The sequence below is a fragment of the Argentina anserina genome, chromosome 4 (assembly GCF_933775445.1).
Source record: "Argentina anserina chromosome 4, drPotAnse1.1, whole genome shotgun sequence".
NCBI lineage: Eukaryota > Viridiplantae > Streptophyta > Magnoliopsida > Rosales > Rosaceae > Argentina > Argentina anserina.
In genome coordinates this window covers 23,590,703-23,609,105 of record NC_065875.1, presented here as the reverse complement: position 1 = coordinate 23,609,105, position 18,403 = coordinate 23,590,703, and the positions used below count along the sequence as shown (strand labels likewise).

At 41.1% G+C, this 18,403-nt stretch overlaps 4 protein-coding genes across 7 annotated transcripts; 2 read left to right on the top strand and 2 right to left on the bottom strand.

Annotated features, from left to right (window-relative positions):
* Positions 1 to 1,327: 1,327 nt before the first annotated feature.
* On the bottom strand, positions 1,328 to 3,665 carry LOC126790069 (amino acid transporter AVT6A-like). Its single transcript, XM_050516204.1, has 5 exons — positions 3,217 to 3,665; positions 2,819 to 2,971; positions 2,334 to 2,537; positions 1,785 to 2,250; positions 1,328 to 1,580 (listed from the first exon to the last, which is right to left on the bottom strand). The coding sequence occupies exons 1-5, from the start codon at positions 3,614 to 3,616 to the stop codon at positions 1,457 to 1,459; spliced, it is 1,347 nt and encodes a 448-aa protein (XP_050372161.1). The 5' UTR covers positions 3,617 to 3,665; the 3' UTR covers positions 1,328 to 1,456.
* A 1,107-nt stretch (positions 3,666 to 4,772) lies between these two features.
* LOC126790055 (putative U-box domain-containing protein 42) lies at positions 4,773 to 8,956 on the top strand. Of its 4 annotated transcripts, none has more exons than XM_050516187.1 (4): positions 4,773 to 4,976; positions 5,664 to 6,524; positions 6,658 to 6,967; positions 7,191 to 8,956. In XM_050516187.1, the coding sequence occupies exons 1-4, from the start codon at positions 4,971 to 4,973 to the stop codon at positions 8,768 to 8,770; spliced, it is 2,757 nt and encodes a 918-aa protein (XP_050372144.1). In that variant the 5' UTR covers positions 4,773 to 4,970; the 3' UTR covers positions 8,771 to 8,956. The 4 variants fall into 4 exon arrangements, with proteins under 4 accessions (XP_050372144.1, XP_050372145.1, XP_050372143.1 ...); XM_050516188.1 differs by having other exon boundaries at positions 5,659 to 6,524; XM_050516186.1 differs by having other exon boundaries at positions 5,355 to 6,524.
* A 4,296-nt stretch (positions 8,957 to 13,252) lies between these two features.
* Positions 13,253 to 15,501, top strand: LOC126790070 (uncharacterized). Its single transcript, XM_050516205.1, has 5 exons — positions 13,253 to 13,592; positions 13,725 to 14,338; positions 14,665 to 14,773; positions 14,853 to 15,173; positions 15,261 to 15,501. The coding sequence occupies exons 1-5, from the start codon at positions 13,440 to 13,442 to the stop codon at positions 15,312 to 15,314; spliced, it is 1,251 nt and encodes a 416-aa protein (XP_050372162.1). The 5' UTR covers positions 13,253 to 13,439; the 3' UTR covers positions 15,315 to 15,501.
* Positions 15,502 to 15,766: 265 nt separating this feature from the next.
* On the bottom strand, positions 15,767 to 18,039 carry LOC126790061 (putative pentatricopeptide repeat-containing protein At1g68930). The gene is given in 2 exon segments (XM_050516195.1): positions 15,767 to 17,223; positions 17,225 to 18,039. Coding segments are annotated over 2 exon segments (2,202 nt in total). The 5' UTR covers positions 17,986 to 18,039; the 3' UTR covers positions 15,767 to 15,782.
* Between the last annotated feature and the right edge of the window lie 364 nt (positions 18,040 to 18,403).

The window sequence follows — 18,403 nt, the reverse complement described above, 5'->3', positions numbered from 1 at the left end:
GCTTTAGCCTTCAACTTTCCGCATTTGAATGGTATCATAGAAGTTTCTCACATCAGATCTTCGAAAGAGTTTAAATACAGATGCTCTATCGTAAGCATATACACAAAGGCCTAATTTAGTACAGTTTCACTTCTAAGAAAATCAACTTATAGGTCGATTTTTAATATTCATAGTGTTTGGTAACTTCATAAATGTCAGTGTTTTTTATATAGAATTTATAGGTTATTCACAGCAGTTTTTAGAACAATGTTGCTTTTAGAATCTATTTTTACTCAAAGTGATATTTTTCTGTAAATCCTAAAATAACATTCTTATTTATAATTATTCTCAATTTGCTAAAACAAAATCGTGTTTTTTTTTGTCGTTGACTATATCTACATCAGTTTTGTTTAAAATTTATCAAACAATTTATTTAGGGTGCGGCTATTGCCACCCCTTGTCTATTTTGTTCACCCCACATTCTCTTTCCCAATTTTATTTTTTCCCTTTAGATTTACTTTGTTCACCCCATTTCAATACCTAATATACCATTTTTCAATAGTACTTTGTTTTTTTAATGCAATAATACTTTGTTTACCTACATAATTTTTTTCAACTTTAACTTACTTTGTTCACCCATTTGTCACTTTTTTTAATTCCATATTTATTTTAATAATCACTACTAAGAAAAGATCATGAGCTATTGACTTCGGTCTTGGTGTCTTATACGAGACAAATGAAGCCAACCTGACTGTGTTAAATTGAAGTAACCATTCATTGTCGATTAATCATTCAATTAAATTATAGAACAACAAAATGATTGAAGGATCCAAACCGGACCTCAAAACAAAAAAGAGACATGTGACACATCACACATGTATAAGTTGAACCTAACGTTAGACCTACTCATTAGACGTATTTGTGATACTGGTAAAAGATTTTATTATTGTTATTATTATTATTATTATTATCATCATCATTATTGTTAAATTATTATTATTATTAGAATGAGAATGGTAGAAGATGAATGAATCGAGAATACATGAGTTATAACGGCAAAAAAGAAATCTAATTTAATTTAATCTTTAGATTTAAGTACATCTTATGCAAAATAAAAGATAGTTTAAAGAAAGAAATTGTAATTTTTAACAACTTATTGTCTTTTAGAGTAATTTTATATTAGAGTATTTTGATATCTCAATAATTCAATAATATGGAATAAACAGAGTAGATTGTGGGGTGACAATAGCCGCACCCTTTATTTATCATTGACTTGTAAAAGTAATATTTACCAAACACAAATATGTTTTAATTCAAAGTTAATTTTTTTTACAGCTTAGTAGAAACATTTTTTTTTAAGTCACAACAATACCAAACTAGTCATATTTCCTGGAAACTTCAGCGGTTTTCTGGTCTTCAAATTGCCATATCACACATATAGTTTGTTCATCTAACAAAAGAATCCACATAGGAGGGGCTAGCTTCTTCTGAACAAAGCTGCGGCATCACAGTATATTGCTATCAAATTTGAGAACACAGCAAGACCAATCATGATAGCAGATAAGATCTTGTCCTTTGATGTTGCTATGCCATTCCGGTCCCTGGTTCAGAAAGTTTGAGGTCAGAGACATCAAATAGACTAAATGACTCGCTGGATATCACAATGGTAGATATAGCTTTGATTACATTGCAAGTGATCTCAAGCATTACTAGTCTCTCATCTAGAAGAATTTGCATATTTGACTACATTGCCGACATTATTGCTCAAATGGAAAATAGAAACAGTTGAATGCCAAAGGTTTTACCTTAAAACAATGGCAGCAGGGAAGATAAATCCAATGCAAACTGTGGCAGTTGCTCCAGTAAACTGGAAAACATCCCAGATGCTTGGAATGAAGTTTGCGCCCAAGAAGATAACAGAAATGAGACTGAAAGTGATTAATGCAAACCTACGATTATCTAAATCTAAAGGCCTAGATGAAGGAAAGAAGAGATCATCAAAGTTGATTCGCAGTGGATGAAAGATAATAGGAAAAACAAGCATGAGGTGCAGGGCGTAGCTAATCCGGACAATATCACTGAGCATAGAGCTGTAAGGGATGCCAAGGTCAGTGTCAAAGTTGGCTAACACATCATCAAGAATTGAGTCCCCAAATAGGAGGATACTGAAAATGCTGGTCAGTATGTAGACAGAAGAGCACAATACTAATGATGTCTGCACAACTGGCTGAATCATGCTAGGCTTCCTAAGCTCATTGTGGATTGTATGCACTGCAAGAAAAGAAGATTCTCATCAAGTTTTATGCTTTTCCAATAGCAAGAAAAGCTGCGTAGTGTAGGAACAGTTAGGATACCATTGAAGTGGCAGATGAAGGCTGTCACAAGAACAGGAACAACTGTGAAGAGATTCCACACTGACGTAAGATCGGTCAACACAGGAAGCAATCTGGGCATGGAAATATCTCCATGGGAGATTTTAACAACTGTGATTCCTGCAGTAATAACTAGAAAAACGCCTGCCAGCCCAACTGCTAAAGTAGATGAGTATCTCAATGAATCTGCAAGGATAAAGAAAGCACTAATTTATATTGAACTTACAAGACAATAACCATATAGAGATCTCTGAGAAATGCCCGACTCTTACAAATACCAATCTCATTCTTACATAACTAGCACAGAAACCAGTTCTAACAGTCAAGTGACTCTGCTTTAGTTCATAACAAAATTTCTCATGTCACTTAACACTTGTAAAAGTACGACTCATATGATTCATACAAACACAACTCGTCCTTTTGGGCAGTTAAAATCTCAAAACAAAGAGGAAGAACTACACATTTACCTATTCGTTTCAGGGATACCAACGGAGAAAACACGAAAATCGTTGTAACAAACAGAACAAAAAGACGGCCATTCCACCATTTTTCACCAAACCACCCTTCCAATACTCCAGTATGGTGAACTTCACTTGAAGCAGTTCCAGACAGCACATCACCTAATCAAGTACAGCAAAAAATGACAGTCAAATTGCAAGAAAAACACGCATGGCCAAACAGTCCAATCAATTCATAGATAATTAGGAAACGAAGCTATACAAGGTAATCAAAAATTCAAAATGAAGTTGTAACCCCCAAGTTACACCTAATCAATTCACATGAATAGTACAACTGTACAAGATGAAAGTAAATGTGGTAACTTCAAGCATGAACATGAACCAACCCAAGAGCCAAACTTTCTTACCAAGTATGATCATATACACAATGAGAGTCCCAAGATTGTTGACCAAGATAGACAACTGAAACACAACCCTGCCACCTATCCCAAAAGCATCCCCCATAACACCACCATACGACGCCGCATTGCCGGCCCTACTAAACCTCAGCAACATCTCCACGGCAGCCTTCGTCAAAACCGCAACCAAGACAATCATCCCTATCCCAACTCCGAGTCCCAACACCTTCATCGTCGCCGGCAGCGCCATAATCCCGGCGCCAATGATCGTCGTCGACAGGTTGAACACCGCGCCGGAAAACGACCCGCCGGCGATTTCCTCATCCGGGTTGTGCAGCAGTGGACTGTTCTCGTTACTGGGTAGTTTGGACTCCGGTAAAAACTCGGCCTTTTCTTCCCCGGCGGTCATTTCTTGAAGCTCAGGTAACAGTGAGCTTTAGCTTTTCTTGGTTACTATTTTTTTTTCTCTGCGGAGAATGGACGCCGCGAATAAGTTGGAGAAAAGAACACGTAAGAGAGACAAGTTGGGGTTCTTATCCAATGACACGGCTCTGAGTTGAAGCTGAGAAAGACGACGAGTATGGTTCTGTCTTTATTGTAATGCTTTGGTTTTCTTTATACGTACGTACAGTGTATTTGTATACGTAACGTGCATAATGTGGTCTCCTGCCAGTTTTGTTTGTTATTCACTAATTCAGGTGGGTTGCGATGCTGTGTTTAGTTTTAATGGCCGGAATGTCGACGAGGACAGATTCACAAATCGTCTAGTTTCTCGTGCCAAACTGCCAATCCAATGCCGAGCTTCTGCCGTGAATCAGACGAATGGTGTAATGTCATACGTTGGCGTACAATTCATTTTAAGAGTACCGAGTTGTGAATTTTGGAATTAAAATGAAATGAAATTAGAAGAATTATACCAACACGTCACTCATTATATACATGTCACTCATTACACGCCTAGTATCATTTCGTTTGGTGGCATACTCTGAAAATAAGATGTTGTTAGTTCAACTCATAATAAATTCAGTATAGTATCACTTATTGTGTTAATTGTTTATCCGATTTAAAACGATTTAAAAATAAATATAAATAATGTTAATTTCATACATAATTATAACCGTCTAGGCATCTACTACTAAATTTTTAAATGTCCAACTCTATTCCTAGACTTCAAGGTCGAAAAACAGAGCACATGGGATAACAAGAAGCAACAAAAGAAATAACGATGATATATTCGTTGAAAAGAAATCTACCTTTTATTTTTTTTATTTTTTTTTATTTTGCTTATCAATTTGAGTTTCATAATTAAGTCCTGAACTTATCCAAACCTTGCTGAGGTTGAATCATTCATGAATTTTATCACTTGAAGGAAAATACTTGTTATTGAAAGAGTCAGTTCTGCATATAATAATCATGTAATACCAATTCAACTCAATCCTGTTGGCATCAATATTTGGAAACAATGCCATTTCAAATCATTGGCACCATTAAATTTTGGAAACAAAGACTTTACCCTATACAAGTTGCCTTCTTCATTATGTTTATTCATCAGATTGGAACTTCAAACCAAACCACAAGTGACTGTTAGCTGAACAGGTCTTGTTCCCAGGTGCTCTTATAAGGAGATACTATCAGTAGTCGAAAACTTTCATCTCTCAAATCTTCTGCAGATTGACTATGTTAGCACTTTAGATTTCTAAACTGTAGTTTAAACTTTAAAGCAAGAAGGCCATAGTGCAGAAGTTCATAACCGCTCCAATTGGATGGCGGTACGTACACACTTTTTACTACATATGAGTTTTCATATTTACGTTATTTTCATCTGTCTGACAATTAAGTTCTGGGAAGCTTGTCACAAGCATAATACAAGATGGAACTTTCTGCTATTTAGTAAGAATAAAAGCCATGAAGCCAATATATGTGTAATATGTTAGTTCTGACAATTCCATAGGCAAGAGTTTTCCTAAGTTAACTTTCCCCAATTCCCAAGTTACATTAGATTGACAAGAAGTTATTAAACCTTGTAATCATGGATTTTATTACTGAAGATCTATATCTTATATACATAGCACTAGTTGCAATAGAAATGACAGTAGAAGTTTAGCATAAGTATAGTGAAAATGACATGTATTCTTCTTGATCTTCAGCTCAAGGAATATGGAAGTCCAATTGAGAGTCTTTCAGAGTTCATATTGTCATCCATATCTGATATCACAGTATTGGTACTAAGCGTAGCAGTAGAACAAGAAACTTTTATTGAAACTGCATGTTACCTTTATCGGGCTTCTGTGGCCATCATGGAGTTGATGACCACTGACTACACATGCCATGAAAATGCTATGGAAAATTTTCAATCTATTTCCAGAAGTGTTAATTTGGCCAAACTTCTTGTGGAGAAATGTCAAAAAGGCATTCAACCATTTTCGGATCCTGATCTCGTTACAATTACAGCGCAGCTGGAGGCAGTCATCAAGCACATAGGAGAACGCCTCAGCTTCATACCACCATCAACATTTGGAGACCAACATTATGCCAAAAGTTCAGTTCAGTCCCTTTCGAAAGAGATGCAGACTGCTCACTTTGAAGCTCAAGCATCCAAGACCAATGGGATTGACAAAAAGCTATTGTCCTTCAGAAAACAACCAAAGGTAGAACCGGTATCAACACCAACAGAAATAGATCTTTACTCTATAAATTTTGAGGTCTCCACAGAGAATCCTCAGTTCTTAAATACACCACAGCTGATTCAAATGCTTAGAAGTTCAAGTTGGGTCAGCAAAAGAATACCTGAGGATATGAGTGAATCATTAACAAGTATGCCTCCAGTTGGTCAGTATATGGAGCCTATGTATGAGACCTTCTTCTGTCCACTGACAAACAAGATCATGGAGGATCCAGTAACCATAAGAAGTGGGGTGACGTTTGAGAGGAAAGCAATTATTGAGTGGTTTGAGAAGCTCAATGGCTCGGAGCAAACAATGTTGTGCCCAACAACTGGCCAGAAGTTGACGAGTAAAGCTTTCAATGAGAACATAGCTCTGAAAACCACAATAAAGCAGTGGAAAGAAAGGAATGAAGCAGCTAGGATTAAGGCTGCCCGCGCAGCATTGTCCTTGGCTAGTTCAGATACAATGGTACTTGAAGCAGTAAAAGAGGTGCAAAGTATCTGCAGAAGGGATCCGTACAACACTACTCAAGTTTGTAGAGTTGGAATATTACCATTGCTTTTTAAGTGTCTGGAGTACAAAAACAAAGATATTAGAAGTACAGTCCTAGAGCTTTTACTACAACTGATTGAGGATGCTGATGAAAGCAAGGTCAAATTTCAATTTCTTAGCTTTAAATGACCGAATATTGAAATAAGATCAATAATATAATTTGCTGGAACTTGTGCAACAATTAGGAACACCATATTTTACCTCAAACTTCTAACATAGTGTTCTTGTGCAGGAAATGATTGCTCAAACAACCAACATTCCTACCATAATTGAAATGCTTTCTAGCAGTCACCGGTCCATAAGGCATGCATCAATGCTTTTATTGCTTGAGCTTTCAAGATCACAAGCATTATGTGAGAAAATTGGATCAGTTACCGGAGCAATTCTTATGTTGATCACAATGAAATATGGACGGTCATATGATGCGTTTGCTTCAGAAAAAGCAGATGAGATCTTAAGGAATTTGGAACTTTCGCCAAACAACATCAAACGCATGGCAGAAAATGGACTCATGGAACCCCTCCTGAAAAATCTTGTTGAAGGTAACGATCAATGACAGCTGAGCATTCATATTAAGTCATCTACAAAATACATGATTATCTTGAAATAAAATGTCTAGTTCAATGAAATATAATTTGAAACAGAAACAGAAATTTTCAGACTACTAGTTTTACTAGAGACCACTGCAAGTTCAGATAAAATAAAATGCTTCATGATATAATTTTTTGATTGGAGTTTCATTTGTTCAAAAATATGAAATAACAGGTTGTGAAGAATTGAAGATAGACATGGCAAATTTCCTTGGGGAAATTGTTCTTGGACATGACAGCAAAACCTATGTTGCTCAAATGGTCTCTGCTACTCTCATCAAAATGGTACATAGTGGAAATACACTGGCCAGAAGTGCGGCATTTAGAACTTTAGTGCAACTCTCCTCGTACCAACCAAATGCGAACATACTAGTAGAAGCTGGAATTGTACAAGTCATGGTTGAAGAGATGTTCATCCGGAAAATTCACAATGAACCAATGAACTCAAAAGGTGAAGCAGCTGCAATTGTTGCAAATATTTTTGAGTCTGGTCTTGAGCTTGAGAACCTCCAGGTAAACTCTCACGGTCACACCATGACTTCCGACTATGTTGTGCACAACATCGTTTACATGCTCAACAACTCAACCCCAGATGAACTAAACAACAATCTTATCAGGATTCTTTTAGTCCTTGCTAAGATCCCCAAACCAAAGTCCACCATTGTGACGTTGGTAAAAGAGACTGAAGCAAGCTACACCCTCATAGAACTCATTAATAATCCGCATGAAGAACTTTCCATTGCAGCAATCAAGCTACTAACTGTACTTGCACCCCATATAGGACACCTTCTGGCCGAGAGACTCTGCAAAACCAGAGGCCAACCGGAGAGTCTTCTTGTCGAGGGAACTGAGACCACCCTCATTACTGAGAAGCAGGCAGTTTCAGCAAAATTTCTAGCAATACTTCCTCATCAAAATCTGACTCTTAACCTAGCTCTTCTATACAAGAATATTGTGCCTACAGTCAGACAAGAAATCAATCAAATTCAGAAAAGAGGAACAAGACCAAGCAGGTTTGAAAGCACTTACTTTGAAGGTCTTGTGGGCATTCTAGTCAGATTTACTACAACACTATATGAACCTCAATTGTTGTTCCTAGCAAAAAACCAGAACTTTACAACAGTTTTCACAGAACTTCTCATGAAGACATCAAGTGATGAAATTCAGAGGTTATCAGCGATTGGGTTGGAGAATCTGTCCTTGGAGTCCATAAGCTTATCGAAACCACCACAAATCAAGAGAAAAAAGTTCATGAAGCTGTTCTACCTCCCTAAATATCTATCTTTCGGCTCTTCAAGGAGAAGGAGAATAGCATTGTGTCCAGTTCACCGAGGAGCCTGTTCCTCTCAAAACACCTTCTGCATAGTTGATGCGAAGGCAGTGGAGAAGCTACTAGATTGTTTGGAAAATGAGAATCCAGAGGTTGTTGAAGCTGCATTGTCAGCTATAAGCACTTTGTTGGATGACAAAGTTGATGTGGACAAATCTGTGAGCATGTTGAGCGAGATTAACACTGTGCAACATATTTTGAATGCAGTGAAAGAGCATAGGCAAGAAGGATTGCGGCAGAAGTCATTTTGGGTGCTCGAAAAGTTCTTGAATAAAGGCAGTGATGAGTCTGTTTCATATATATCAAATGACAGGGTCTTACCTGCTATTTTGGTCAGTTCATTTCATCATGGAGTTGGAAATACAAGGCAGATGGCTGAGAAGATATTGAGGCATTTGAATAAGATGCCCAACCTCTATACTTAAACGTTGTCTACTACACTATGTAAAAGTAGAAAAACATGTTTTTTGGTCACTGTATGATGTTGCCATTGCATTCAGCAACTTTGTAAAGTCATGCTCACCTCTCACCAACATGCCATGTGTTTGTAAAGGAACCCTAATGATTCTAGTTAATGGATGTGACTTGTGTGAAAGAGTTACGGAAATGAAAATCAGAACTTCCAAAATATGGGTGCCTCATTACATGGCTTGGCTCCATATCCATGTACTGATGACCTCTGTTTTGTTTTTCCTTTTGTTAACGTAGTGATTACCAGATAGGTGATTGATCACACGGTTAGCTATTAGGGAGTGTTAGTTTGACACGAGAAGTATAGTGGTTCACCTCCCTCTCTTGGGGTAGGCTACGTCCACTTGAATCCACTAGTATTGGCAAATAGCCTTAAGTTATACATGTAGTCATCCCCCTCTAAGTGGGATGATGGGTCCCTTTTATAGGTGAGGGAACCCCTCTCATTTACATATTCTTCAATGTGGGACAAGTGCCCCTCTAGGCTTACTATGGAGTCATCTTGATGAGGTCGGAAAGGTGACTTCCCGGTAGTGTCTTGGTGAGTTCCGACTATCATTGGAAAGCTTGTATGACGAGGTACGCTATGAATATCATGGTTGAGCCACATAGTGATTTGTAGATCCTCCTAGAGAGTGATGCTTATGCTCGGTGGCATGCCATACTAGCTCTGTGCTAGTAGGGGTGCCAACATGTCCCCCCGCAGTCCCTAAGTAAGAGGAACTTCTTGCTTGGGGAGTTTATCAATCAACATGTCACCGAGCATAAGTGTCCGGGCGGTGGCATACCCCTACCAGTCCCCGAACTCCTTAAGCAAGAAGAGACTCTCAAACCTGTAAAACAAAGATAAAAGCATATGTGCACGAAGTATGTCTGTTGTTATGGATAGCATAACAATGTATGGGCGCGATGTGTGTTTGACACATGATGATGCGTGTGTATGTATGGTCCCGAATATGATATAGTACGCGAGTGTGCGTAAGTCCCCGAAACCCCTAGTCAGCGAGGCGGTTTCGAGTGATATGGCTTATGTGTGCGGTGTGCTTAGGCGAAGTAGTCTAGCGTGATGGCGCTTTGGACTAATATGGCCGCTACGGGTGAGTGTGGCTTTTATATGCCAATATGGCCTTTGAAGGCTAGTGAGACCTCTATAGGCTGGTGCGTCCTATATTGCAGTGTGCGTAGGACGGCGTTGAGCCACTGCGGGCGTAATGTGTCCATCTTAGTGCAAAATTTTGCACGTAGGACGTCTGAGCGCTGACATAGAGCGTTGTGCATCCATCTTAGCGTAGTGACCTACGTGTAGGATGTCTTTTGGACGTTGAATTAGAGCGTGGTGCGTCAATCATAGCGTAATAGGTTACGCGTATGACGTCTTTTTGGCGTTAAATTAGAGCGTGGTGTCAATCATAGCGTAATAGGCTACGCGTATGACGTCTTTTTGGCGTTGACATTCGAGCGTAAAGCTACTATCGTAGCGTAGTGAGCTTTACGCGTAGGATGTCGATCCCTCTTGGGTGTAGTGCGTTCTCTAAGCAGTGTGCTTTGCGCGTAGGACAGCTTGAGCCCTTTTGGGCGTAGTGCGCGTATTGACGCGGTTTGAGCCCTCTTGGGCGTAGTGCATCCATCGTAGCGTAGATAGGCGTTACGCGTAGGACGTCTTAGAGCCCTCTTGGGCGTAGTGCGCGTATTTACGTGGCTTGAGCCCTCTTGGGCGTAGTGCATCCATCGTAGCGTAGATAGGCGTTACGCGTAGGACGTCTTAGAGCCCTCTTGGGCGTAGTGCGCGTATTTACGCGGCTTGAGCCCTCTTGGGCGTAGTGCATCCATCGTAGCGTAGATAGGCGTTACGCGTAGGACATCTTGAGCCCTCTTGGGCGTAGTGCGCGTATTTACGCGGCTTGAGCCCTTTTGGGCGTAGTGCATCCATCATAGCGTAGATAAGCGTTACGCGTAGGACGTCTTGAGCCCTCTTGGGCGTAGTGCGCGTATTTACGCAGTTTGAGCCCTCTTGGGCGTAGTGCGCGTATTTACGCAGTTTGAGCCCTCTTGGGCGTAGTGCGCGTATTTACGCAGTTTGAGCCCTCTTGGGCGTAGTGCATCCATCATAGCGTAGATAAGCGTTACGCGTAGGACGTCTTGAGCCCTCTTGGGCGTAGTGCATCCATCATAGCGTAGATAAGCGTTACGCGTAGGACGTCTTGAGCCCTCTTGGGCGTAGTGCGCGTATTTACGCGGCTTGAGCCCTCTTGGGCGTAGTGCATCCATCATAGCGTAGATAAGCGTTACGCGTAGGACGTCTTGAGCCCTCTTGGGCGTAGTCTCTCATTTTTTGGTGAGGAAAGAATTTTTGATTCTGTGACGTCTGAGTGTTCTGTGATGAAACAGTCTGCATAAGGAATTTAATTGTTCTCCTGAACAATGGTTAGAAAAATTCCTAGTTTCATTAGCACAATCAAGTTAGACATTCAAGTGTGTGCGTCACACATTTTCTAAGTATATAAGATATGGCTAAGTGCCATTGCTAGCTAACTCTACAAAGTGTTGTAGCCAATGCGTGAAAATCATGCGGGCATGCATATCAAGTGCGGTATGTTGTAGGCATGCTTTATAGCGTAATAAAATCATGCTAAGATATGGTAATAATCAACTCTACAGTAGGAGTAGGGAGGCATAGCATTTTACTTATCTTATGTCGATGTGGAGTGGAGTGGAGTTGCGCTTTATGCAAGTACCAAAATCATGTTGGAGGTGTCCAAGCATGACGCTCCTTTGCGCGGGGGATGATTGCAAGTAGCCGCTTTGGATTTGAGTGAGGAGATGTCCGGTTTGAAGAGATTTTCCTTTCAATTCTCTGTGTTATGGTAGTGGTTTGTTGCGGGTTGGTTGGCTTTGCCAGCAAGTCCCGTTGTGCCAATGATTTCTTTTCTCTGGCGACTACGGAAGGCTGCGAAGTCAACCGTAGAGCAGGACTATAAAAGCCGACTGTGGAGTAGGACCGTGGAGTTCCACCGTGGAACTATGGGAGCATGTCATGGGACTACGGGAGCAGCCGTGCACCGTGCTAGCAGTCACGTACTGTGCTAGTAGTCAAGGGACTACGATAACAGTCTTGCACCATGCTAGCAGTCGCGTACTACGCTAGCAGTCATGTACTACGCTAGCAGTCATGTACTACGCTAGCATTCGTGGGACTACGGGACTAGCCGTGCACCGTGCTAGAAGTCACGTACTACGGCTCATGTACTACGCTAGCAGTCGTAGGACTACGATAGCAATCTTGCACCGTGCTAGCAATCACGTGCTACTCTAGCAGGAGCGTGGAAGAACGTCCACCGTGCTAGGATGAGTGTGGAAGAACGTGACCGTGGAAGGCATGGACCACGGGAGGGTCAAAAATTTTTTTTTTTTTTTTTTTTTTTAAATCTGACTGCTCCGTAGTGAGCTCATGCACTGTGGGGTGTGGGGGACCGTGGGAGGTCTGTTGGTGGGGAGCGACGAAGCTAATTGTCAGCTTCCCACAGACGGCGCCAATGTTAACGTAGTGATTACCAGATGGGTGATTGATCACACGGTTAGCTATTAGGGAGTGTTAGTTTGACACGAGAAGTATAGTGGTTCACCTCCCTCTCTTGGGGTAGGCTACGTCCACTTGAATCCACTAGTATTGGCAAATAGCCTTAAGTTATACATGTAGTCATCCCCCTCTAAGTGGGATGATGGGTCCCTTTTATAGGTGAGGGAACCCCTCTCATTTACATATTCTTCAATGTGGGACAAGTGCCCCTCTAGGCTTACTATGGAGTCATCTTGATGAGGTCGGAAAGGTGACTTCCCGGTAGTGTCTTGGTGAGTTCCGACTATCATTGGAAAGCTTGTATGACGAGGTACGCTATGAATATCATGGTTGAGCCACATAGTGATTTGTAGATCCTCCTAGAGAGTGATGCTTATGCTCGGTGGCATGCCATACTAGCTCTGTGCTAGTAGGGGTGCCAACACCTTTCAATATCCAAATGCATGGGACACATACATTATCGGAGTTTTATAACCGGGTTAACTAATTTCCAATCGTTAATTTTGCCAAAAGAAATGAAAAGCACAGACTCAGTCGCCTGACTCGGCTCATTTGTTTCAAGTTTCATATTGGGTCAAACTCAATTATAAACCGAACAAATATGAAATATGGTTGACAAATAACATTCAAGGGAGAGACGACAAGCAATGCATAAGTCTTTTCAAAGAACAGAAAGAAAAAATCTATGAGAGGAACAGGCTGGCCAAAGCAAACTTAACAATCCAGACATTTGTAACACAATGGGGCAAAGTTTTGGCCGGCAAAACAGAAAAGCGTGAAACAACCTATACAATTCATCTAGAAACAGCCGAACCATTCTCAAAGAAACAAATATAAATATTAAACCAAACTATTACATCACTAGGATGGCCGGCAGTGTATGCTTATTGTTCCTAACATCTAATATTTTTAACTAGTTGAGGTTTTTATAAGTATTGAGTTGTTCAGCCTTAATCACCAACAAAGTTTATCTCAATATATCCCAGTCCCACACCCGTTCCATTAAGAACTGATTCATTTTGACCCCTCTCTGCTTTCTCTAGGGAATGGCATCTTTTTCGATAGAGGAATTTGTTGGGAATGGAGTTCTGAAAGGGCTAATTCCCAAGCTGTTGGAAGAAGGCTGGGATGATGTGCCAACCTTGAAGATCATGAATTTGGAGGATATGGATGCAATAAACATGACACAACAACAGAAGGTTGGTTATTTATAGAGTATAGACCCATATTTTCATTCTGTCATCAGCTGAAATTAAATCAAAGTAAGAACTTTGAGGTCAAATATAAGTTTATCTCTCCTTATGTAGTTTCATTTCTGTTGTTTACTCTAGGATGCACTAGAAATCAGGTCATACCTGCACGAGCGTGCTTTGGTGCAATATGGAGATGCACTCGAGTCCAGTGGGAAAAGTCTGCCTGAGATCCTTACTTTAGGTGCTGCAGATCTCTCTTCCGAGTTTGGTATGAAGCGAGGTCATATTGCTCGTTTCAAGGACAGAACCGGTCCATCCAGTGCATGTGTAGATGACCCAAAAGCTGATCCTTCCCCTGCAACAAAAAGTATCAGCACACACTCAAAGAATAATAGCATTTACAAGAGTTTTCAATCTGTAAACTCTCGAAAGGTCCCATCAAGAGCTACTTCATATACTGAAAAAACTCTTGAACAATCGCTGGCGAGTTTTAAGATTAAGGATGGATATATCTTTAAAGGGATAGTTGCCATGGAGCCAGCTGAGCCTAGAGCATGTGGCTGTGTACAGCCTCCAGCAGTAACAGACAAAATTGCTCCATACTCTGCTATTGAGAGCATCTCAGTGCAGAAGCTGACGCCTGAGTACAAAATTGGAATGGAGCATCTGGTAAAAACCAAAACGCCTCCAATGAAATCTGCAGAACTATGGCGAAACAAACCGGCTGTGCTACTCTGCATCCGACGTCCAGGGTAAGTTCATATACTCTGCTTTTGACAAGGTTTTGCTTACAATTACAGCCTTTTGCCCATTTTATATACGAACTGATCAGTCACAAGAATATACTTGAGCAAATAAAGACAGAAAAGTAGTATAGGAAGAGAATATAAGGCGGAAATTCTGAGGAAAGTAATAATCATTTTTATGGTTCAAGATGTAGACCGACAACTGAGACAAGTACTATAGCCAGATTACTGAGACTAGAGTCTGTATGGTATCTCTATATATACTTCACAGTATCAGCTTCTGTCTTGTAAATAATTAACTTACGTCTGTATACATATTTCACTTGAAACAGGTGCATCATGTGTCGAGCTGAAGCTCACCAGCTATACGCCAAAAAACCTCTCTTTGATGCACTAGGAGTTCAGCTATTTGCAGTTCTTCATGAGTACAAGGAATCAGAGGTATTTACTATACTGGAAGCCTGCAACTTTTGGCTCTTTATAACCAACTTATGGTTGCTGTATAATTTTGGTGATCCAGGTAAGAGAATTATGGCCTAGATATTGGGGTGGCGCTGTGATATATGATCGCGGAATGGATTTCTTCAAAGCACTTGGTGGGGGGAAACTGCTGAAGGAAAAATTTCTATCAGGTTTTGTGTTCAACCCCCGAGCTATAGCAAATTACAAGCGGGCAAAAGCTATGGGAATACAGCAAAACTTCAGAGGAGAAGGTGAAATAAAGGGAGGGCTCTTTATAGTTGGCAGTGGAAAAAGCGGCATTGCATACCAGTTTATTGAGAGGAATTTTGGTGATTGGGCACCAATAGCTGAAGTCCTTGACATCTGTACTCAGTTGCAGGTAATTCTTGTTTGGTAATTCCAAATCCCTTCAGTCTGTATGATAAAAAGTTTTCAAATTTAACATCTTTTTAACAACCAAATGCAGAACCATCAGGAAAGTCAAGAGGAGTCCAGTAAAACATCATCACAGTTCAAATGAGTATTCAACCGTGCACATTTCAGTTTCACAATGAGTAACAACATTTACACATTGTGATTCCAGGAGAGGCCAAGTTACTATTTTTTATGAATATTTTTCCATAGATATCGTGAACTATTTTGTATGCATGTATAAACATGAATTAGTTGCCACACAATTCATTTTAAAAGAAGGTAATACCTTATATAACCCCTTCTAATCTGCGTACCCTTCAAGGAATAAACCCACAAGGTCCATCTATCTCAGAATCTATAAGCAATGAGCCACTGTTTGAATGTACAAGTATAAACCAGTGCGGCACAGTGTGACATCGTAGTTCACCAAAATGTATCCAAAGTGAAACTCGATGACCTTTTCCCCAGTTATTTGAGCATTTATCGCAGACATCCAAATCAAACTGTGTATCAGAGAACAAATCATATAGTTTTACAGTCCTCCCCAACAGCCTTTGACACTAATGATATACCATCACCAAAAATCTCCACATGAACAAGTTCCGTCTTTAAATAAGTGGTAGCGGACAGCATCTCTTACAAGTATCTCTCTCTTGGTGATCTTGGAAATATATTTAGTGGCATTGTGGCAGTCCCCGCATACTCTAAGGTTCTTAACAACTCGAATAGGAAGGCCAGAAGGAATAAATAACAATCCGAAGGCAATAGCAAGCCTCTCACTATGGTAATTAAGCATCTTCATCTTTTGTGATCCGTCAACATCATGGAGAACTGAACTCAGATCGGGCTCATATCCTTCTTCTATCATTTTAGAAAATAATCTCTCCAGCTCAGCATATATCTGATCTGAAAATGGATTTGACTGGTTATCTGCTGAAAAGATGTGTACTCTGCTCTTATATTTAATCCAACTGCATCCTGGTTCCTTTCTGATCCCCTTATCTCTCATTCCTGTCCTCAATCTAGAAACTTCATCCCATTTTCCTTTAGCAGCATAGATGCTTGAGAGCAAGATATAGCTTGCAGGATTCTGGGGATCTATTTCTCGAAGATAATTAGCTGCCCATTTTCCAATCTCCATATTAGAGCGAAATCTACATGAGCTTAGCAAGGTGGCCCAACCAATGGCATCCGGACGCATAGGCATCTTATTTATGAAGCTTCTTGCTTCTTCTAATCTTCCAGATCGGCTGAGAAGGTCAATGATGCAAGTGTAGTGATCAATCATCGGTGTAATTCCATGTACTTTAGTCATTGATTCAAAATACTGATGTCCTTTCTCCACTAGTCCTGCTCTACTACAGGCTGAAAGTACTCCTATGAAAGTAACTCCATCGGGTCTCACTCCATTGGCCAGCATCCTCTCAAATAAAGCAATTGTCTCCTTGGCTTTTCCAAAACGGGCATACCCTGAAACCAGTGCTGACCACGAGACTTCATCCCGGATGTTCATCTCATCAAACAGCCTATGGGAGTCCTCAATACTTCCACACTTACCGTATAAGGTAACAAGTGCATTTGAAACTGCAGTGAAAGAAATCAGACCTGAAACTAGAGCTTGAACATGGAACTGGGCACCTTCTTCTAAGCTCGCCAAGTTAGCACATGAGCTAATTAAGCTTCCTAGCGTATATTCATCTGGTTCAACCCCACTTCTCTGCATATCACAAAAAACTCTAACAGCTTCTTCACTATACCCATTCTGACCATAACCAACAAGCAACGCAGTCCAGGATACCACATTCTTGCAGTTCATCCTCCTGAAAACCATCTCTGCAGCTTTTATGCTTCCACACTTACAATACATATCAACAAGAGCGCTACTGACAAATATATTATCCATAAAATCAGTCCTAACAACATAAGCATGAACCTGCTTGCCCTCCTGCAGAGCCAACAGTCCCCCACACGCAGTCAATGCGCTACCAAATGTATACTGATCCATACTCAACCCTAAACTTCTCAAGCCCTTTTCTCCCTGCATCATTTCTCGTCAGCCCAGTAATCATTGTAGTCCACGAAACAGAATCTTTCTCCGGCATACCACCAAACAAACACTCAGCCTCCTCAATCATCCCACACCGCATCAGCCCAGTCACAAGTGTATTATACATCACCACATTCCTCTCCTCCATCACCTCAAAAACCCTCTTGGCCTCCAATAGCCGCCCCGCCTTTGCGTACATACCAATCAGAGGACTCCCCACAAACGCATACGACTCAAACCCAAACTTCACCACATGCCCATGTAACTGTCTCCCCAAACTCCCACACCCCTGACTAGAACACATGACCAGCATTGTCGAGAACGTAATGCGGGTCAAATTACCAGCCCCATCCATCAGCATGGCCCCATAAACCCTCACAGCCTCCGCAACAAGGCCGCGAGCAGCGTGCCCTGCAATGAAGGAGCACCAGGACACGCCGTCGCGGCGAAAGAGGGAGTGCATGTCGGAAACGGAGCCGGATTTGGAGTAGACGGAGAGGAGGGAGTTCCAGGAGAAGAGAGTTGGGTGGGGCATTTGGTCGAACACATGGCGGGCGTAGTATAAGTCGCCGAGTTTGCCGTAGGTGGTGATGAGATTGTTGAGGAGGAAGGTTTCGGGGTTCGAGAGGGTTCGGAGGATGTGGGAGTGGAGTTTCTTGGCTTGGGAATGGTTGGCTGATTGGCAGCAGAGTATGAGGAGGTTGCAGTAGTAGTTTGAGAAGGCAGGCATTTTTTTTTGGCGGCAAAGAGAAGCAGAAATTTGAGGGTTTATATAGCAAACGGGTGATCTGGTGGGGGAGGGCTCACGGTAAGGGAGGTGTTGCTCACATTCTTTTAGTATTAGTACCAAATGTTACACGTTATGTCCCGACCGTGGGTTGGTTCAGTTGGTATGAGCGTCGGGGTTGTAGAGGTTGTAGTTGTAGGTCTTTCTCCAAACTTCCGACTCAGGAGTCGAGACTCGAGAGTGGTGAATGTTTCACAATACAACCTCCCATAGCATTATTGTTCTTTAGAATGTAGCTTTTTTTTTTACTCGCGGCGAGAACATGTCCCTTTCAAAATCCCCAATGCTCATGGGCACTCACGTGCGCGACCGGAGGACAGTCCACAACCGGAGCTGCAAGGTATCCCCTCAGTCATAGATA